Here is a 22,857-nt window from a genome sequence, read left to right on the forward strand (position 1 = left end):
ATCACAACACTGAGTGTGCAGGAGCTGCCAATTGAATCAGCAGGTTTTGAACTAACATTAAGGAAAACGTAACATGCAGTCAGTGCTAAAAATCAGAGCTAAAGTTAACAAGCGTGGCTCTGCAAGTCGCACATTGATTGTGTTGATTGAAGTGAGTCATTTTCTGTATCTACTGTAAAATGTAAAAACATTCCTCTGTGTTTTTATCATTGATTATATTTATGCAAATATGCAAGTGCATGAGCACAGCAAAAGAACTGTGTGTATGCTACTAAACAGTATGTGTCTGCAGCACACCATATGGTTGTATTACATGTAGTTTACGTAGATAACACATTATAAGCAAGATGTAGAGAAACAAGCACAGGACATGCAGTATAGTTTGAAACTATCACACTATATGTCTGTCGTATTGCATGCACACATGCACCATCGCATTGACTGTGTGTCAATCCCACACACATCTTTTGTTGAGTCTTACTCACCATAACCATAGCAACAAAGAGCTGGAAAGATTGTAATTTAAACTGTTTGGAAATCACTTTTCATCCTACAAGCTGTCTTCTTCTTCTTCTTCTCTGATAGAAAGTGTTGATTGGTGTTACTGTAAAACATGATTTCCTTTTTCATGTAATTATGTAGACAGTCATGAATGATTGCTCTAAAACATCCTTTTGACGTTGACTAAATGTTGCAGTGGTTAGTTCTGCAGTGGCAGAAAAGCAAAAGATAAAAAGCATTTACAGAGTTAGTGACAGCATCAATCACAAACTTCACCCATGCTATGATTCATTCATTGTTTCTTTCTAAGAACAATTTACAATCCCCATATCACTGGATTACAGGAGGAGCGGAGCACTTCAGGGAAAACGTTGTCTTGCAGAATCAATCCTACAGCTCCCAGGGCAATAAAACAAACCACTCGGCCAAATGTGCCGGCTTTTATTACCTTAATTGGTTTTCTTTATCTACTGACCACCTGATTTACATTCTGGAAATTATTTGAGCCATAGGAAACCACTCGTACTGTGAAGCTCACCTCTCATATATCATTAAAGGATAAGTACTGAGACAATTATAGCTAAAATCTTTTAGTACTTTGTTTGGTTTAATGAAATTGTAGGTTGTTTATTGATATGATTGGACTAATTCTTCTCTTTGTCACCTGGGCACAAATGACTACCGCTAATTAAATTTCTTTGCATGTGCTTTAACCTATACTGTGTTGTGCTGCTAAAGAAAGTTAGAGTTGAGCTTTATAAGACAGAGATCCTCCTGAAAGGGCCTGAGTGTGGTTTACACTTATATACGTATGAAGGCAAGGCCCACAGACACACAAGCACCTTCATAACACAGCCATAAATAACTTTTTTTTAACCCATTATCATAATTACATCCATTAGGAAGTTGAAAACAACTAAATTAACATCCACATAAACAAGCCAAAAGCAACTAGATGGCATTAATTCTATCACGAAACGTGCCTTAAGGGAGCAGTTATGTTTATATAGAATACAGACGTCATTGCTGCAGAAACACGCCGATTTCTAATTTCCAAAGCTCATGGCATTTCTCTGTTATTTCATGCACATGCAAATTAATTATTCAGTGGGTGATCAGTAGCCTGCAGCATTAAACATGGTGACTCACAGAACCACCAAACCTAGACCAAAAAGCCTTCAAAATAATGAGGGTCATTCTAAATGAGCAGGCTGTTTTAAAACATCATCTAGGGATTTCATTAAAAACAAAAATCCTGTATATTCATTTTGTACCCTGTTGGATATCACCAGATATTTGAATCCTTGCACAATAATTTAAAAGCGCTGTCTGTTTTGATGATTGACTCGTAACCAAATAACAGGTCAGATTAGGCAACGTTTAGCACCAGCAGGGTCGGGGAGGGTCAAGGATTGAGGCTGAGAGGCTTGAGGGGAGAACGGGCAGGAAAGACAGGATACAAGCTGAAGAGTTTTCTGCGGGAGAAACATTCAACAATCTGGAAGAGAAACAGTATAAACAACTTTTATCCTAAACTAGGCTAAGCTAGCCAGGTGCTGTCGTTGGCTTCGTATTTAGTCTACAGACATTAGAGCAGCATCAGTGAGCAAATAAGCTCGAAGGTCAAACTATTGCTGTAAGCAGTAATTTTAACAATTAAAAAATAGTTTCTAACTGTTATACAGTATTACATAAACATGCCTGCGCTGAAGCAAAGAGGGTTAGTGTAGTGTGTCATGTATTTATTTCAACCCTACATCTTTTTCTATTAGGAGCACGTGTCAATTTGAGAATGTCATGCGATTAGTTTGTATTATCCATCATCACAAAGATTGATCCTTGTAGGTGTGTTTCTGTCATTGTGGAAAACACCTGAAGTGTAAATGGAAAATTACAAGAGGAGAAGAGGGAGACAGAAACTGCTGCCTGTCAAACATCTGGTGACTTGAATCTCCTGTTGCTATGTGGGCACGATCGCCGGCTATTTTTGGCTTTCATTGTGTGGTTGCTTGGATTGGAGGTTGTCCGGACTAGAAACATCCAAAGAATTACTAGAATGAAGTTACTAGAGTGAAGTCTGGAAGTGTTTTTGAAGTGTCAGGGCTGCTGCTCAGAAACCTACAATGTCATGTAAGTTATTGAACTTGTACCAACATTAACACAATTGAGGGGATGGAAAATAAAAAAAGTGTCGAACCAGCTCTTTGGTCCAGACGGAAATGTCTTGACAATGATTAGACAAGTTTCTGGGAAGCTCTGGAGGGATGTTGAAGCGCTAATGACAAATGACTGTGATGTCTAATTGCTTGACTTTTTCTGTTGTGCCCCAGCAAGTTTGACATTTGAATATCTCAATGACATTAACAATATATATTCATGGTTCCCAGAGGATACATTCTGTAAACTTTGGTGGTCCTCTAAGTCTTCTGTTAAGTTCTTTATTGAAATATCTCAACAACTGTGAAATTGTACCATGAAATCTGCTACAGACGGCTGTGAAATTCAGCTGTACTTTGTGTTAAGTGTGTAATTAGTGTTTAATGCTGGTGATCATTGAGTGAAGTACAGCTTCACAGAGCTGTTTCTCCAGTGAACAAATATTAGTTAAGTTCTCGCAGCAGCATTATTACATGCTCCACAAGGACTAAATGTTGTTGGTTGTAATAATCAATAACCAAATAAAAAAACAGATATTTACTAAACTAAAAGTGGGTAAAGAGTGAAGAAAAATAGTCTCATCATCAGGCTGAGGCACAATCATCCATCAAATGGCAGTGTTCTTGATAACTGCCACTGTTACTTTGATAATCTAATAAAGATTTAATGGGTTTCAGGCATATTAAGAAGCATTTTCTTCAACACAATGTAAAGCTGACATTTTTCCTGTGTTTTACACAGTGCTGGTCTGTTCAGTTTAAATGACAATGGTTCAGGTTCAAGCTTGTTTTTAGGATCTCATAGAGGATTTGCATGTAATACAATGTGCACCTCATGGACACCAGGCTTTAAGTTCATCCTTTGTCATTCTGTTTTCCACTTCACCTATATTTGAAGTGGTCTTCTGTCTTATATGGCTTAATGAGAGAAAGACTGATAAGAGGTAATGAATAGGATGAGATATGGGTAAGTGAGAAAATTATTATGTGATTCAGTTAAAGATCAAAGATCAGTTCACTCTCAGCTTCAGTTCATTTACAACTCCTGTTTGTTTTTTTGTTTGTTTGTTTTGCTTATTTAATTTGGTTTTGTGAAAAAAAAAAAAACAATCACTGATTTAATCAGAAATTAGAAAGAACAGAAACCAAAGAAGAAACAGAACTCCTTCTGTCTTTTTACATGTGGTTCAAGTTTCTCTGTGGTGTTATCTCTCAGTTCTCCAGCAGTTTATTACTGATTGTTCCCCCTAACTCATCTCATTAGTTTAGGTTATATATAGAAAAACTACACGTCCAAATTTAACTGAAATGGTATTAAGAGGCAGAAGGTGAGGTAGAAATTTCGAATCTCTTGCTCCAAGTGAAAAAATAAAGGATTTGGATATAAAAATGTATTTGGCATTTAATATAACACATAACTGAACACTAACCCCAAATCACAGTATTAGAATGTATAATTATAACGAGTGCTCATGAGTCGAGGGTTTGTGAAAGTAACCTTGTCCAGAAGTGAATCACTATTACGGATATAAAATAAAGGAACTATGACAGTGTCTATAATGGAGCACAGTCTCAAATCAGGACAAATGAGGTGACATTGAGTCATCCAAAGACAGTTTTTAAGGTAAAAAAGTAACGACTATAATCACTGGTGCCATGGAGGTAACAGAAGGTTGAGCTTCCTCTCAGTCTCGTTTCCGGTCACTGACAAAGTTTAAAGAATTAAGCAAATGTGCTGAAGCCATGAGTCCTCATTATCAAAACCCACTCCTCAATTTGCCAGCAGCTGCACAGCAAGGTGTTTTTTTTTTTTTCAGAGAGAACAAAGAGATGATGATCTGTTTGCATTATGGTGGGAATGAAAGCAATGAATTTATGATGACAACCAGACCCGTGATCTGACCAAGAAACATTCCAGCGGACGCTTTCTCTGTTGCCCTGTCGTCCTTAACAATGCACTAATATATTCTTAAGCTCGAATATATATGCACACACAATTAAAGCTGCCCTTCAATCAAGTCCTGCTGTTGCTCTGCACTGAACAAGCTCTCACCTTAAAGGGATGCTGAGAGGAGGCGGAGTGAGAGCAGAGGAAAGAAAACATAGGACAAGAGGAGGAATTACATTATCTCCGACTCTGAGAGCAAAGAAATGTATGAGTAGGGTGAAAGTAAGCTGAGAGTGAAAGTGATGCACAAGAGAGAGATGAGGAGGAGGATACAGATGTGAGCGCAGTCGAGCAGAATTCTTTCTCGACTGTTTTCCTCGAGATGAGATGGCGCGAACAGAAACAGCTCCAGGCTCCCCATACTCCTCATGCGTCAGCATTTCCCCTCGGATGCTGAGAAAAGTTACGGAGTCAATAGAGACAGAAATTACAGGTAGTGAGAAATATGGAGAAAAACAACAGATGTAAGCAAGGGCAACGGTGAGCGGAGGAAGAGGAGGGATGACGTTTGTGCTGCCACAGCTGTGGATTATGAAACTAATCTATGCACACTGTTCATGGCTTTAATGAATTCATGTTGATTTAGCTCATGGGCAGTTTTAATTTTCCACTTGTGTGTTCTTTGTGTGTGTGTTTTTAACAGATCTACTGACCAGTCATACTGAGGAAATATAAATGCGTACACTTGTCTGTGTTTTTCTTTTTCTTTCCACGCACAGATTCTTTATGATTCACCTGACTACAGTCTCACACACTAAGAATGGAGATGATTTGACTTAGTCAGACATGATAATGAGCAGGTGACATTGTTTTTTTCTACTATCTGAAAGCGTTGCCAACTGCCCTTCTTAGAGCTCATGCACTAGCAGCAATATGCTGACGAGCCTCAGGGTCACTGAGGAGTAACAGGAAGATTATTTTGGAGGCTTATACACTGCAGGCACGTGGACACTTTACTCTTTAGTTTATTACTGTGACCCTGATTAATTAATGTTATGAGCCTCATTATTTTACTCCCATGTGCACATAAATATACACACTGAAGACACGATGTTCTGTTAAATCTCCACAGTAGCTGCAATAAAACTCATCTGTCTTTGATGCATCATAATTGTGCGCTGAGGGACATTCATTGTACTTGAGCACAGGTGTATTTACTTATTATTCATGCTGAGACTCCATTAACACGCCTGTATTTTGTGCAGGTGCAAACACATTAAAATGTATTTCACCTCGTTGTGAGCAGTTAGACGACTGATGACTGTATGTTTCACACACACTTTTGTAGAACATGTGACGCTGACACAGACGATTCTTCAAAGTAAAGTGTGCCGTGCTCCAGCGTGCACACGTGTTGTAACTTCTGTTAAACTCTTTCTTTCTCAGAGCCTCGAGTGACCAAAGTAAAAGAAAAAACAATGCATGCAGATGCAGTAAGTCTCCTCTGATTTCATGTTTGCATCTCCTCCAAGATAATCCTGACATAATTTGCACTAATGGTTTCTGCTCTGTTTCTTCGCTCTCCTTAATATAACTGGGTAAGGTCAGAAGGCCCGACAGTTTTAATGTCTCCATATGACCCCTGGGGGAATCTGAGCTTCATCTTCTGTTATTTGAAATTCAGATCCTGTCCATGCATATTTCTTTGAATATCTAAGTGTAGAGGAACATCACACAATCACATTTATATGAGCAAACTGCTTATACAAACACATGTGCAGTCAACAGACATGAGGACTGTGATAGATTGATGAGCTGTAACTCTTGACCAGTCCAAAAGTTTGCTAATAATAATATTTAACTTAGCATGGCTGCCAGCACAGCACAGCTAGTTTGCTTTATATGTAATCATCAAAGATTTATTGTCATCAAAAGGTTTTTCTGTTCTGAGTAAAGCAATTTGAATTACCCACCACAGCGGTTTTATAACTGATCGATGTGTCTGTTAAGTCTCTACACAAGCACCTGAAAACAAAGCAATTCAGTGTTACACTTCCCATGAAGTTAGGGGACTCCTGATGGCAGGTTTAAAAAAGAAGAATGGACAAAGTCAGTGTAGCAGCAGTAAACTATTAAAAAGTTGAGTTAAGCTCCAAAAAAACACTGCACTCAACTTTTTCTGAAACTCAACAGCATTTTTTAATAAAAAGACAACACATGGACAACACAGTCATGCAGTGATTGATTAGCTTCAGCAAACTTCACATCTCACACAAGGCTCTGAAAGAGAAAAAACAGAAGGGAGGAAAAATGTATTCAGCAACTGAGAACCTGCTGTTTAAGAAAATGGATGCTGCATTTACTAAAACGTTCATCCAAACTTTACAGAGTTGTTTTATTTCTAGTTTTAGACTAAACTAGACTTCACTCAGCGTGATGTATTTAATCGTCTCGATCTTTTTTTTTTATAAAAAACACTGATTTTAATTAGTAATTACATTACGTTACTTAGAAATCGATGTGCTCGGTATGAAGCATCTTGTTACACGCAATAATACAAGATACAAGCAAAGCAAATACGAAGAAGCAACGTGTGAGGAGGCTGATAACACAACTTCCAAACAATACAATGTTTAGAGTGCAGTGAAAAGTGTGTACCACAGCAGCAGCCTCAAGTTGACAGGCTTTGCATCGCTAATGTAACAAATATAAAAAGAGTAACAAACAGTAACTTGTCCCACACTGGTGATTTTACACTTTTGTATTCTCTGCTACCTTTAAGACACAGATAACTACCCTCACTGTGAAGTGACTGACTGAAGCTCACAGTTACAGCTGATTTCCCCTGAACTACCACTAAATCTTCAGCACAACACGCCCCAGCCATTTAGGCAGACTTTAGAGAAGATGATTAATAATGTCAGGGAGGTGTTTAACTGGCAGACGCAACATCCATTCAGCTGTGACAGGGTGACAGGAAGGAGTGTCAGCTCAGTGTCAACATCAGAGACTGAGGCCGTGATAGTGAAATGCTGTAAATTGTGGCTGTCCACACCAGTGTCTTATGTCTTATAATTTCAATTCACAATCTCTAGTCAAGTAGATGTGTAGAAAAATAAATGCAGCTCATCTATACTGTAGTTTGCTTGATAGGAGCATGTGGTACAGGGTCAAGGACAAGTCGTTTAACTGGCGAGAGGTGCTGCAGCGGATACTTTCTGGCAGATGAGCTGACAAGTCATTAGCAGTTATAGAAGCCTGAGCCAAAGGTGGAAGAAATCAGTATGGATCTCTGTCTGCTGCTATCGCTGTTACATATATTAGGACTTAATGAGCCATCCATCATCCGCTTCCTCTGTCTGTAGGACCAGTGCAGTGGAGACATGATTCTGTGTGTGATGGCTCTTCAGGGATCTTCAGGCTCAAGAAAACTCCGATGACGAGAAGAGTTCAGTCGCAGCAGCAAAAAAATAAACAGACGTAATTTGGGGGCAGAGTTCAAACTACTTACAAAGCTCATTTGTCCCTCTGCACCGATCAAAGGCTTTTTTCTAAGTATCAGTGTGCATTTCAAGGGAATACACTGTACTTTAGTAGATGTTAAAGTAAATAATGAAGCTTTGCCATCAAATAAAGCTAGTCTGTTCTCTTAAATGAACTTAAATCAACTGTTCTTTACTTTAGATTTTTTTATAAATGGACATTAACTCAGTATAACTCCACTTGTGTGGAGATTTGTATGATGAAATTTACTAGTTATTATTTAACTAATAGACATTTTGACCTTGAAATGTCCTGTTTGTTACCCTGTTTTGGTAAAATGCTCTATTTGAAATCATCTAACTCACATGTCTTTGCACGTACACATTTTTCTTAATGGGAAATAAAGACTTGTCGGCTCATTGCAGTTTCAGTGTGTTGCTCATGTTGTTGTCTTGTTTTCTTGGAGGAAACAACTTGTTTGAGAAAGACTGCTTCCTTCTGTGTGTGCCCACTGTCCCTTCCAGTTAAAGTGTTACAGTGGGAACAACATTTGATTTATATCACACACTTAATTACATTGTGCTCATGAGGCACATCATGATTTTTATGCGCACAGCATCACATCAAATTGAACAGTGTTTTTTCCTCTTCTTTCCACGTCTGTGACCTGTTAAACCTCACCCTGTCTTTGACTGTTGTCAGCCTTAAGTACTTTTCACAATAGAAGTGTCACCGCTGATTGATTCCTGCTCCGTCGAGCTCTCTGGTCATTGTTAAGTCTTTGTTAGGAGCCGTTCTTGTCTTGCTCCCAGAATAACATGTCCTGAGTTCGTGTGGCACGTGTATACAACTTCCTGTCCAGTCTTAACTCACACACACACACACACACACACACACACACACACACACACACAGAGAGAGAGAGACAGGTGATGATGAATCTGGTGTTTTTAAACCAAATTTCAGCCCTGAAATGTCAGGGAGCCACTGAGGAAAATTGGATTTAGCTTTTAAATATTTGTTCCTTCCATATTAGATATATTTAATAATTCATTCAATAATTATGCTGACCTTTTTGTGAAAACGGCATTCAGTAATGAACAATCTTCTCAATCTCTTTTCAACCACTGCTTCATTCTCTGCTTTCACACCTTTCATCAGATTGACGTTTTTCGGGATACGGATATCTGCTCGACAGTTGTGCAAGTAGAAAATCCAAAAAGGGGAATTAACACTCATCGTTCTGTTTCATTTTTCTGTATCCTATATGGTGAAAATGTCATTGCTACCTGGAAAAGAGGCGTTTTCACTCATTTCTAATGTGTTTGGCTGTCTGTGCAATTCATGTCATTGCTGTGAAATGCTTCCCCATTTAGCTGAATCTGCCACTGTCAGATGGTTCTAGCAGAGTGATCCTCAGGGGGAGCTGTACAGAGGCTGCATGGAAGATGTCTGACAACTGCAATATGTTTTCAATTGTATATAATGTCTTTTCCACGGTCCTCCCTGTAGACTCGCAACATCACAAATGCCCACCTAGGACATTAGTTGGTCCCAGTAGCATGCATAATATGACAGTCCTTAAAATAGATGTTTCCTGCATGGGTAGCGTCAGGACAGTCCATTATTTATTTTGCTTCTGTAATGTCTTGCTTGGGCTTTGTAAATTTGAGTCTATTTTCTTAGCATCAGGAAATTAGCTTTCACTTACTCATTTTATTATTAGTAAGTAAAAGGTGTTTTAAAATATAGTGACAAAAGCAAAACAAAATTTAACTGGAAAAGCAAGATTTTTGCAAACAGACTTGATTTTATTGTAATTAGAAGCTTGTAAACACAAGTGTATTAATACTTACTACTATAAATATAGTTGAAGATCCACTGATGTCATAACACATGCATCTGTTCTCATTATTAATGAGCTGTTGTGTGCATATATAGTATAGTATAATCTAGTTTATATGTATAAGAGCCATGTTGAGTTTTTGTACAAGATATAGTGTGAAAGCAACATTATATAAACATTAATAATCTGTGCTGGCATTTGATTACTGTTTTCACAAATGCTTCTGTGAAAATAATTTCACTACTATGCCTATAGAAGAAGAATATTTAGCAAGCAAACAAATCTAAATTAAATGACTGAGATGTTAGTTAAGGTTTACAATAGGATTAAAGTCCACTCTAATGGTACCTTCTTAATTTAGCCTGGTGTCTCACAGCGTGGACATCAGAGGAGCTACAGTAAAGCTGTTCTGCCTAACAAAAGAAAAACTCTTATTATATTATTATTATTATTTTTTATGAATGCAGTGAACATAATTATTTGAAATAATTTTAAAAACAGTCTCAAATTAATATTTAACAATAAATACATTTCTCAAAATCTATGTTTAGGTTTAGTCACAAAAATGGTGGTTTTTCAGGACCTCTGTTGTCATAGTTACAATAATGTGCTTCAAATGTTGGATAGAAGCAGGAAATGAACGGCAGTTTAGTTCTGTTGACACATCATTTCCATGATTCTGTTGCTATCAATCACCTCATGATTACTACAGTTGATAGACGGCTTTGTCATTTAAAATAAACACATTGTTTGGGGGAACAAAATTTGCCGTAACAAAAATTAATATTGTCATTAATATTCTTTTTAGAGGGCACGAGAACGTAAATGGCAATAATTATTTTAAAAAGAAAAGGTATATTAACACTTAATATACCTTAAAGCTAAATACAAAATCAATCCACTCCCACAAACTATGTTACTCTTTGTTATATGTAAATACTGTAATATAATACTGTAATATTAGATATTTGTGTGTGATCAATACATAATTAATGTGCTTATGAACACGAACCGTTATAATTTCCTGTTGCGTTTCTTTTTTATGGAAACACGCGTGTTGATTGATTAGTAAGTCTACTGATTGGCTTTGCAGGAGAATATGGTGCTCAGAAGAAGATTTCCCACATATATCAGCTCCTGATTGGCAGCACTCTAACACGACTGTCTTGCTCTTATATTTACACAATATACACTGACACTGTTTGACAGAAAGAATTCAGTTTAATTGGATCCACAGAGACATATGAGACATGACAATTAGGCTTTTGACTGTTTGCTTTCTCTTTTGACATTGTTTGCTTTGGGGCCCCACTCACAACTGCAGCATTTTATGTGAAAGGACGGGTACAATCATGTTCTGTAACAACAGTGTCTTTTCTCAAGATAATTAGCCATGTTCATTGTCATTGCTGCGTTGGACTGTGAGCAAAAACAACACATCGACCTCCACCCTCCCATCTGCCTTTCACTACACTGCGCTCTCTTATACCCTCCCAACACAATATTCATTTTCTATGCTTGATGAAGAAGTTTATTGAGCAGCCTTTGCCTTTCTGTAACTTCAATTCAGTCAATTTTTGAACCAAAGGTCTCCAATCTGTGGTGAACTGTGCTACTCTCCTTATATCTAAACTGATAGAAGTGGTTCTGCGTGGCACATCTTGCTTTCTGCATCATGATATAAGATGAAATGATTCAATTTCAATTCCAAATGAGGTGCTTCATCCACTGGTAATGTGTTACTCTTTTCAATGGAATATTTTCAAATGCTGTGCTATGAAATGCTGCAACCTCTCTCAAAATGCACACATACACACATAATGTATTTTTTTCATGTGTACATACTTTAAAAGACTTCAAAACAATGTAACTTTCATTGAACTTTTCAGTAAACATCAGAAATCACAGTTTCCACACTGATGTACTGAATATCTGATTAACTGCAGTGAGATGTATAAAAAGCTTACTCTGAATCTGAATTGATAATTTAAATTAATCACTAGATAAAAACAGATGCAGTGGCATTTCTAATTACATATATACACTTAAATGTTGTTTCATCCACTATACATTCAGACAGGGAAACCTTTAGAAGGAAAAATATAGAGTGGGTAGAAAAAAAAAAGAGAGGAAAGGAATGTGCATAAATAATGGATTTACCCAGCTGATGAAGAACCCTTTATGATATATTATTAGTTTCATTTTTTATTAACCAGAATAACCTACAACAGAGTCCTGAAGATGAAATGATCCGTCCTCTGCAAAATGTCCTCTGCAGGGCAAACACTGTGATAAGAGTTACTTGTCTCCACTGAATCACTCACTTCTGTCTTCCTAAAATGTCCACGACCAACACTCCAGCAGTCATGCATGCTGTTGTCCACATTCAGGTTCATAACATGTAAAAAAAAAACAAAAGTAACAGTAGAAGAGTACCACAAGGGAGCACTTACTGCTGCAAACAGACACACAAGCATGACTCACAATGGCAAGAGCCGCAAAAATGGAAAGATTTGAGCAGGGTCAGTGTTGAAAAGGCCGGTCCCCATATGCACACACATGTGTGTCTTTCTATGGTTGTCCTCATGTCCGCACAGTGATGAGTTTGAAAGAAAATCACACACACACACACACACACACTGAACCCCGCTACAGTTTCACTCTTTTTCACAAACTTTTCTGATGTCTGATCTCAATAAGTGCTTTTTTGTTCAAGGTCCCAAAACCAATAAATATTCATTTTCAGAACACTGAAACGTTACTTCCTGCCACATTATGCAGCAGCGAACGTCCTGACGGGTGTGGACCACTTCCTCGCTCTGCTCATTCTCAGTCAGGCCGTCTTGTTGGCACATGATAAACAGTTTTCGTGACGACGGGCTCGGAGCAGGTTGTTCTCAGACGTTTGTCTCCTCTCCTTCCAGAGGGTGTGAGCAGCACTGCTCCCTCGCTTCCAGACACGTGCTCTCTGTGGTAGTGCTGGCATGGCTAGTACTGCCTCGGTGTGGCATGAAGGAGAACTTCAGGGTGTGCCTGCTCTTGTTGGCCTTTCCTTTCCCCTTACCATTGATGTAAGAGACCACCAGTCGACGGTTTTCCTCTGGTACGGTGGAGCAAAGCGGGCCTCTGCTCTGTGGCACTGGAGATTTCTTGAGGCAAGGTGAGTTGGGGTTGCTGATGTTGTTTTGGTGGAAGTCAGGCAGATTGCCAGTGGCAATGCTCCCGCTCTTGATGTGTGGCGTGTGGCTGTGGGTGTGTCGGTACTCCTCGTCGATGTCCTTGCCCAGCTTCCACCTCTTCCACTTTTTTAGCATCTCCGACTGCACCTGCAGAGACGATGGGACAGAAGAGAGACACATATGAAGATATGCGATTGAATAAGGCACTGAGCACCTCAGTTGATGAATGCCTTCTGCCAAAGATCACACGAAAAAGTTTAAAGATTAGCAGATGGATCATTGACAAGAGACAAGATAGACAAGAGAAAAAAAAGCAGGACAAATCAAAATTGAGCTTTTAGAGAAATAAAATGGTCGATTAGGAACAGTAATGATGAAAAATGTAATTTATTTTATTTACAAAATGAAAAAAAGAAACCTAAGTAATGGCAGACATTAAATTAAGGTGGTCTTCAGCATGAAAGCTCATCTATCTCACCTCTTTGTTGACAAAGCAGTATAGGATGGCAACCAGCAGGCCCTGAAAGGGAATTCAGAGTTTCAACATAATTTAATAAAATCTGTGGTACTGGATGAGAAAATAATGTTTCACGTATTTTGAACTGTGAATATACTGTGTGTGTCTATAAGTCACAAAGAACTCCACTGTTGCACAAAAAAATATAAAGACGTGTGGTATATCTCTATGTTTATAATCCTTTCTAGGGTCCTATGTCTACTTTACTTTAGTTTTGTCCTTGTTCTTTGTCTAGTTTACAGTGTATATACACTAGAGACCAGTAGTGTTGCTACTGAGCAATGTTTTTATGAGTCAGCCACAGTTTCCTACATTATCATAGCCACACAAGGGGATATTGGTGATGACATTTACATTCCTGGCTGTGTGTTTTCACACTGCTCAAGGTGACTGCAAAGAAGCAGCAGTGGTTCAAGCAGAGGACTTCTAGCAAGTGAATACAGATAAAAGGTTTTCAAACTTCAAGAAATCCGTTTTGCAGATGTTTCGAGAGGAAAGAACTACATTTACCATGATAGTTAATAGTATGTAGGAGATACTGTCTAGTAGACACTACTGATAAAATGCATGTGTAGAAACAACAGACTTCAAATTTATCCTGTATGCCCCAAACGTCTGACCTGGTAGGAGTTGAACAGCAGGTCATAGAAGAGACGAATGAGGCGCAGCATGGAGCCTTTGGGCACAGACTCGTCAATGAAGAAGGTGAAGAGGATGGCGTGAATCCCCAACAGGGGGATGAGAGTCAGAGTTGACTTTGCTAATCTGGATCAGAGAAGGACAATGGAAATAAGAAACAGTCGATCACAAGAAACCAGAAGTGTTGATGCTAACAGATGGTTTGAAAGATGAGTACAAAAGGTCATCTACGTCAAACTGCAATCGTCCCAGCAAATATTCCCACATTGCTTTTCTTTCAGAAACAGGAAACTGTTTTTCTCACCTGAACTTGTAGTCAGTGTATCTCATCTGATGAGCTCTGAGTTTAGACATCAGAATTTTGATAATTCGGATGAATATGAAGAAGTTAATCTGAAATAAGAAAGGGAGTGAAGTTAAATAGAGGCACAATGTAGGGGGAGACAGAAACTTCCTAAAATGTCCATTATGTCTGTCATCTGTGGTCTGTGGGATTTGACCTGGACACATACACACAAATTGTGATTTAGTGCAGAACCCCCTTTGCTGACAGAGAGCATTAATTATTACATTTGCGCTCCAAGTTTGGTAACATGTGTGTGTGTGTGTGTGTGTGTGTGTACTTAGGTGTGAATGTGTGTGTGTGAACCACAGGGTTGTGTTTAGGATTGTTGTAGGATGACATGTGACATTTCATCTGTCAGCCGTTGGTTTTAGTGATTACTGTATAGAGAATGTTTTCACACAGCACGTACAGTATGTATACACTTACATACTGTATACTTACACAGTGTAGGTTTGTGTGTTGTGTGTGTTTACACAAAGGTTGCTGCTGTTGTTGTGTCTGTCCATAATGTTGTTTGTCTCTATGGGAACAAGAGGTACGAAACACACAAGATGAACTCCACAGCTTTATCCTGTGTGTGTGTGTGTGTGTGTGTGTGTGTGTGTGTGCGTACACCCGAGTGGAAGAGAGCCATCATATAAATGACCATCCAGGGCTGAGGGTGGGAATCTTTGTGAACTTAATTACTTTGTCATAATTACTTGGTCCCAGTAATGAAATTGTGTGAAACAGTGTTGCACTAGAAGTCACAGATTAAACTTTATTCATTCATTCATTTCTTGTCTCTTAAAGCACTGAATGATCACAGCTGCCAAAAGCTTCTTTCTATTTTCCCTCCACTTCTCTAAGATTTTATTCACCATTGTAACAGTTTTTAACAATGACTGTCAGTAACTATTGTTCCTTTATGGAGCAGTTGCTTCTGCAGAGGAGGTTTGGTAAAGGTGAATGCTGCCACACAGCTAAAACTCTACTGTCTAATAGCTTCCTCTGTTAGACTCTTCAGATTTCTGTCCTCTCAAAATTCAGCACTGTCAAAGCAATATGCTATCGGTCAATAATGAAAATTCACGTGTCCACATTCACAAAAGTTGAACTTCTAGGGATTTACTTTGCCTCCTAAAGCAAATACTCTGATCAAGACTGTTCCAAAATGTCACAGTTTTAAATCCGGGTCATTTTTCAGTTCAGGTTGACTGAAAAATCCCACACACTGAGCTCCTTAAGGTAACTTGCAGCATTTGATAAGAAGCAGTTTGAAAAATGTCAGCAGCCGTGTGTGTTCGTACTGTAGCACAACTGGAAACTGCCAGACAGAGAACAAAGGAGGCAGACAGACAATCTTACCAGATAAGCGAACAGTATAGGAGAACGGATGATCCACCAGTATCCCATGTTAATATTCCTCTCCCAGCACCTACACACACACACACACACACACACACACACACACACACACACACACACACACACACACACAGACATTACTCTGTAACATCTTGCTGAGATCTAAGTGATTCTGATCTTCATGCTGCAGCCAAAGAGTCATCACACATTCATATGCCATAATATGATTAGATAGCATCTTCCCTTGTCACAGGTCACCGATAAAGGCTGTCTCATCTAAACTGGGATGATAAGAAATCGATTCAACTTACTCCTCGTTCTCATTCAGATATTTCACTGTGATCCAAGGCAGAACAAATATGAGTGGTGCACCTGAAAAATAAACAGACAATGTTAACAGATTTTGTAAGAGCTGACAATACAACACAGCTAGTCACAGATAGGTTTACAGTGTTAAAGTGATGAGTCAGCAGCTGTTTGGGTGATCTGTCTTTGTCCAAACTGGATTAAAGCGACATCTCATCTGTTCAGCTCACTAACATGAGTTAGAGTTAATTTTGTGGCAAGATCTGTTATCAATGCTCACAGAGCTTTCATAATCCTGGAAAAAAATGTTATATGACATATCAAGATAATTATACAATTAAGTTGTTATCTCAGAACAGCAGGCTGAAATGTTAATACTGCATGTGCATCATAGCAGTCATTGCTTATTTAAAAGCAATGAGAAAATTAAAATGTGACCTCAGGACAACAGATGAGTGGATATAATAAACTCCAGCTGCTCTGAGGACTGAGATGTTTAAAAAAGATAAGTTTTCAGTAGCAGCTAGATTCAGTTTTGTTTCAGTTGAACAACTATTTGCACTTATCTGTCACAGAATGATGTTTGGATAAATACTTTTCTTTAAGGTACAACTCCTGTCTGTTAATACCTGTCTGCCTATACAGCTGCTCTGCACTAGTCCATATCTATCGACTTGTTGCTTATGCATATGTGATAGTTTAACTGGTAAAGGTCACAGTACTAATCTACAGATGTACCTCTTTTTTTGTATTTGTGTAATAACCTGTTTTGTGGGTTCTTACCCCAGCCAATGATCAGGTAACTGTAGAAGTACTTCCTCTCGCTAAACACAGTGATGACTAGTAGGCTGTGCAGGTAAATGCCCTCTACCAGCAGCCAATAGTTGTTTGCTATTACACTGTACTGCATCATCACCACGGCGGCACGACACCATGTTACAGCCTAACAGAGGACACAGAGCAGGGGGGTGGGGAGGAGGCAAACAATAAGACAAGGAGACATCTTCTTTAGCAGCATGAAAGTAAAATATATGTTATGACAACTATTGGTTTTCAGTTCAGTTGAATTAACTGCTTAGAATTGCTGTCCTGATATAATACATAGGCGTGTTTCCTGAATGTTCAAATATTGTAGTGGATGAGCTCTGTGGGTTGTGTGTCCTCATAATTAGCCAGTTTGACATTTGTACTATGCTCGGTCCCTTCCATTAATCAAGTGGTTGTAGCTGCCAAACCGTAACCACACTGCAGAGGGAGGAAAATGTTTTCAGTGAGCATTCCCCTACAACCTCTTAGTGTCATCCACAAAAGCTCGACATGAACATGAATCATAGCAGAGGAGGTTGCTGCGGTGTGCGTGGTCTGACCGGTATGTTGACCCAGGCTTGTGTCTGGTTGTCGCTGCTGCTCGTGGGGTCCAGTGTGAGGGTCAGCAGGGCGTCTTTTACCAGAATGGACACGGCCCTCAGGATGAAGGAGGCAAAAAGGTTCATGTGGATGTTGTTCCTCATACAATGGAGCTTCCTAGTGCAGAGGTGACAGCATGTGATGGCTTTTAATTATATGTTGTATTGACTATTCGCTCTGCATGCTACAGTACATGACCAAAATTATGCTGCAAGCCCTTCTATGCAAAGAAAGCCATAACAAGAAATTAAGGGATGCACCTCACTGATTTCCTGACTGTTTCCTTTTCTTGTTCTTTTCCTTCCCATTTCCACCTTTAGTTGGGCCTTTTTTATTGCTTCTTTTGACTGGATGATTTTTTTCTTTTCATTTTTATAAACTATTATGCCTGTCACTGAATATTTCCCTTCTTTAATACTCTCTATACCCTTTTTTGTTTCCTTCTTCCTTTGTTCTCTTTCTCCTTCCACAAGCTTCCCTAACCCTCTGTCCAGATTAATCATTCTCCCCTTTCCTCCCCTCTTTACACAACATACTTATTTCACCTGAAGGCGATGAGGATTCCCAAGGCAAGTAGCAGAGCTCCCAGAGAGAGAGAGTAGCCAACTGTGTACACGATCCGTAAGTGGCTGAGAATGCGCCCATACTGCTGCTGCAGAGCCAACAGAGAAACATCATTTGTATTGTCTTTACATGCACACACACAATTGTCTTTATAACCTCATGAGCTTTTTACTCATATGAGTTTCGTGTTGACTAACCCAGCCTTATCCATAACCACTACTTGCTTAATGCTAACATTAAACAAAGACATACGCCCCAAAGTTCAATGATTCAGTGAATTCTATGAACAATGTCCCCACAATGTGAATGCGGGATTCGGTCCCCACAATGTCAACAGAAAAACAGAGCACACACACACACACACTAAACGTGAAGTCAAGATGTTCTCTTACAAATTGTCATTGCTTTTGATCGGAGAAAAATTGTGCAAATCTAAACTGTAGAGTCGACAGTTATTTTACAAGGAAGGCCACACACACTCAAGTTAATATATATACACACACAAAAAACATACTGCACTGTATACACACACCTCACCAGGGTCGTCCTCACATTCGCTGGTATTCTTTTGTGCCCAGTGACCATCTTCCTTGCACACTCTGTAGACCAGACCATGCTGAACTGTCCACACAGAGATACACATTCTGTGAGGTTTCATTTTAGGAATGGATTTGTGAGTAAAATTTAGAAATGGAAGCAAACAGACACTGGAAGAAGACATGGTGAGACCCCTGCGAGTCTCAACTCTGTACACCAAGGTCAAATGACTCAGAAATCTCCAGGACAGGTGTGCTGCTGCTGGAAACACAAAGACTTCACACCATTATCAGCTTGAGTGTGGCGTTGTGGCTGACTAAGATTTGGCCTTCATACGCAATTTAAAGACCTTAATTTTCTGTGCACAGCTACACAACTCATTTATTCATCGAGTACCAGGCCTACATGCTCATAAAATCAGCTTTTATGAATGGATCAAGGACCATCTTTTTGTTACAAGGTAAACCTTTTAATTAGAGTATCATATATATCATGGTTTGTTTACGGCTTTACCACAGAATCTTTGCTCCACTAATCTGTTGCAAAAGTGTCAAACCTGCAAGGGATTTCTGAGGGCTAGCATCAGACGTATTTTTGTGACCACAAAGGAATTAAATTTCCAGCAAGTGGGAATAATCTCCCATCATCTCAACCTCACAGAGTGCATCAATCATCTGTGAAGTAGACAAGATACACCGCTAGGACTTTGTGTTTGTTAGATGATGAATCCTTGTGTGGTTACAAAACTCGTCACTTATAATAGCTTAACATGAGAATGTTGTTGCATAATTGTAGAAAAAGGAAGAATTGTTTTTAACCAGCAGCTTCTCCTGCCAAAAGCTTTGGAAATCAGCTGAATTCTCAGATTAATAGACTCTAAACTGTACAAAAACATATTGTACACACAAACACACACATACAGAGACCTTTATGGAACCATGGCAGGAACCATGGGCAGGAGACGTTGACAGTGGTTCCCGGGAGTCCATCAGGCCAGCAGGCGTACTGGTCAAATGTCCTGTTACACACCAGCCCTGCAGGAGAGACCTGACCTGTGAGATCTCCCACATGGATCTTGTCCAGACATGAGCTTATGGGGGGAGAAGTTGGGCTCACCTGTGGCAGGAGGTGTGGCGTTCAGGTAGTTAAGGCACTTGTTCTTGTAGCTGCTCCACTTCTCCTTTACAAGCTCCAGGGAGTTGGTAGAGGAGACCTGCAGTAAGAGAAAAGTGCCAACCTTCAGCAGCTCTACCACAGTAGTCGGTGGTAGCTTCTCTGTCATGTAGCTATTGATTTGGATTTATAGGGTCAAAGAAAGAGACATCTCAGTCTGTGTGGCTGTATGGACAAAAGAAAGGTTGGGATTTGTACCTTTGTGCAGCTGCAGAGCATGAGCAAGGCCAAGCAGAAACACACCTGGGACATCCCACTGATGCTGGGAGGATGGGGGTCGGAGGGGACCGGGGGAGACCCGACACATAAGGCAGTCTTGACCCTATCTCACCATAGGGCCTAAACACACGACATGGAGAAGCCAGTTAAAGAAGCCAAAAGCCAGAGTTATTTGTGTGAGTGTGTGATTTTGAAGGAAGTGGCTGCTGCTGCGGTGGCATCTTCACCTGCGGAGCTGGAGAACAAAACGAAATCTGAAACGTTTCTGCAAAAAACACCTTAACCATGGAAACATTTTTGGCTAAAACGTTTCAAATTCCATTCTATTCCAGTCTCTTTGCTTCTGCATCGCCAGCCCATCTGTGTGCTTGGGTCCACTTTACTGAATTGCGCTACCCGGCAAAGCTCTAAGATGAACATCGATAGCTTGACATGTTATCACAGTGCACAGACTAGTCCCTTCATTTTAAAAGGACCACAGAGCAAATGTCAATGTTGTGAACGACTGTTGTGTTTCCTTCCTGCAACAGATCTTTAATCTTGTGGTGGTACATTAATAATGACATACTTTATTGATCTCTTTGGGGGAAATATTTGTTTGGACAGCTGCAGTACATGGCACTGCTACTGTGGGGGGCCGGTGTCTTATCCAAGGACACCTCGACATCTAGCCAGGAGGAGCTGTGAGTCGAACCACTGACCCTAGAGTTTATAGACAACTGCATCCCAAATAACTCATTTGCTTTATAACCATATGTAGCATTTATCACATGAGCAGCAAAGACAACCAGACAGAAATCAGAAGGACAGACGAACAGTTGACAAACTCCTGAAGTCAGTATGAATATGTGAATGATGTTACTGGACTTGGGCAATCCTACAATGCGTACTATAGCTCAAACACTGTATGCATGTTGGATTGCACTACAAAAGGATACAGGTATCTACAGTATTTATTAGATTACCACAAACAGACATTCATGGTTGCCAGATAATGAATCCTACCGTGTGCCGCTAAGTTCAAATATGTGGTTCTGAGGAAAATACCACACAGTAAATGTCAAGTAATCTTCTTGTTCTTCTTGTTTCTAAATTCACTGACAGGTCGTTATAAAATTTTAATTTGCACTGGTTTGTGAATTGTGTATTTCAAATGATGCAGGTCAGTTTGACCCATAGCATAATGGATGTCATGTCAACACAGTAGGAGCATTAAGACTGGCAATTAAATCCTCAGAACATATTTCAGTAGCTGCTTTAGGGTCAAATGTGTCACTGTGGTTGGATGTAATGTTTGTTTTTTCTTTCTCCCAGAAGTCATCTCTTCTGGGAGAGGAAAAATCTGCCTTGCTTGATGACACAGCATTTTTCATTTTTTTCCTGAGGTGTTTATAGTCTTTTTTTTTTTTAAATGGGGGCCAAAATGTTGTGAAAGTTTCTCAGAACACAAATTATCTCGTGGTGGAATAAAAACAACAACAGGATTGCTACAGTTTGGATGTTATGGGTGTTCAGCTCTAGTGCCCTTCAAACTCTGAAGTGAATGATTCACTTAAAAATGCCATGAAGAACAATACATATCATCTTCTGGCCCCTACATACATTCACACACATCACATTAGATACCTGTAAGTCTGTATTACTCGCTGTTACAGATGCACGTATCCTCCTTATAAATAACTGGGTTGGATCTATTTTACATTTGAATTTAGTTGGAAAAGCTCAGTTTCCTTGTCCCGTAGTCATCTGATGTGTACAGAGCTGAATGCGTGTGCTTGCGCGTGTTGTTGAGAGCAAGACAAAGCGAGAGATGAAAAGAAAGGACATATCTGCACGACCATGCTCACTGATTTGTATGAGCACAATCAGCCTGCGTGAGTCACAGCCTTTCCTTTGGAGTATTCCAAAAAATGTGCTGTTAATATAAAGCCACATGTAAATCAAAACACACGTGTGTGTGACTCAGTGCTCATTGTTTTGTGACAACCGCTATGTGGACATTTGCTTTAGGACACCAAGTTTAAGCTATTATTTACTTATTTGTTGTCTCTCTCTCTCTCTCTCTCTCTCACATATACACTCACACATACCTAATTACTTCCCCTTCTCTGGAAGTGAAAAAGATAATCACAGGCTGTACTTTGCACTTTTAGCTCACAACACAAATTATCCAGAGAGCAGCTGCGTCATCTGTTGATAAATGAAAACCACAAAAAGAAAAGAAATTTCAAACATTTTAATCCATGAGATTTCCTCTGTGATTTATATCACTCACATTGGAACAACATTCAGATCCAAGATCCAAATTCAGCACCACATTATTTTTCTAATATTTTAACCCACACTGATGATTATCCTGCTCTGTACAAAACAGATTCAGCCCTGGTTTCCAGCTGAACTTGCTTGAGCCATACGCAGTAGAAATAACCTTTAGTCCAATGTGAGCGCCTCAGGCACAAACACTGACGGGCAGAACTGTAATCAACAGAGGTGATTACGAAGGTGTCATCACCTTTTATAGGAAAAGCTAAACCTCGTTCTCCTAACGTAATACACTGTAGCTACAGTGCTTCTACTATCAATAAATGGTAAAAATGTGCTCACTGTTAATAAAAATGACATGTTAATGGATTTTGATAATAATTTTATTGTACTCTCTCCTGATCTTGTTCAATGGAACATTAGATGAGGACATCTACTATATACATGTATAGCTACAGTAAGACTGTCCAGTAAAGACTTGACACTG

General features: G+C 39.3%; 1 protein-coding gene across 1 annotated transcript in view; it reads right to left on the reverse strand.

The window, feature by feature from the left end:
- Positions 1-11,075: 11,075 nt before the first annotated feature.
- Positions 11,076-22,857, reverse strand: part of gcgrb (glucagon receptor b) — a 37,403-nt gene continuing 25,621 nt past the window's right edge. The window contains exons 2-14 of the mRNA XM_026358790.2: positions 20,088-20,228; positions 19,833-19,929; positions 19,643-19,750; positions 18,712-18,800; positions 18,161-18,267; positions 17,576-17,732; positions 16,992-17,151; positions 16,214-16,274; positions 15,903-15,972; positions 14,514-14,602; positions 14,191-14,335; positions 13,532-13,573; positions 11,076-13,200 (exon numbers count right to left, since the gene is read on the reverse strand). Coding sequence (XP_026214575.1) covers positions 12,772-13,200; positions 13,532-13,573; positions 14,191-14,335; positions 14,514-14,602; positions 15,903-15,972; positions 16,214-16,274; positions 16,992-17,151; positions 17,576-17,732; positions 18,161-18,267; positions 18,712-18,800; positions 19,643-19,750; positions 19,833-19,929; positions 20,088-20,141 — 1,608 coding nt within the window. The 5' untranslated portion in view covers positions 20,142-20,228 and the 3' untranslated portion in view covers positions 11,076-12,771. The remainder of the gene's footprint in view (positions 13,201-13,531; positions 13,574-14,190; positions 14,336-14,513; positions 14,603-15,902; positions 15,973-16,213; positions 16,275-16,991; positions 17,152-17,575; positions 17,733-18,160; positions 18,268-18,711; positions 18,801-19,642; positions 19,751-19,832; positions 19,930-20,087; positions 20,229-22,857) is intronic.

Source organism: Anabas testudineus, chromosome 1, assembly GCF_900324465.2.
Source record: "Anabas testudineus chromosome 1, fAnaTes1.2, whole genome shotgun sequence".
In the NCBI taxonomy this organism is placed as follows: Eukaryota; Metazoa; Chordata; class Actinopteri; order Anabantiformes; family Anabantidae; genus Anabas; species Anabas testudineus.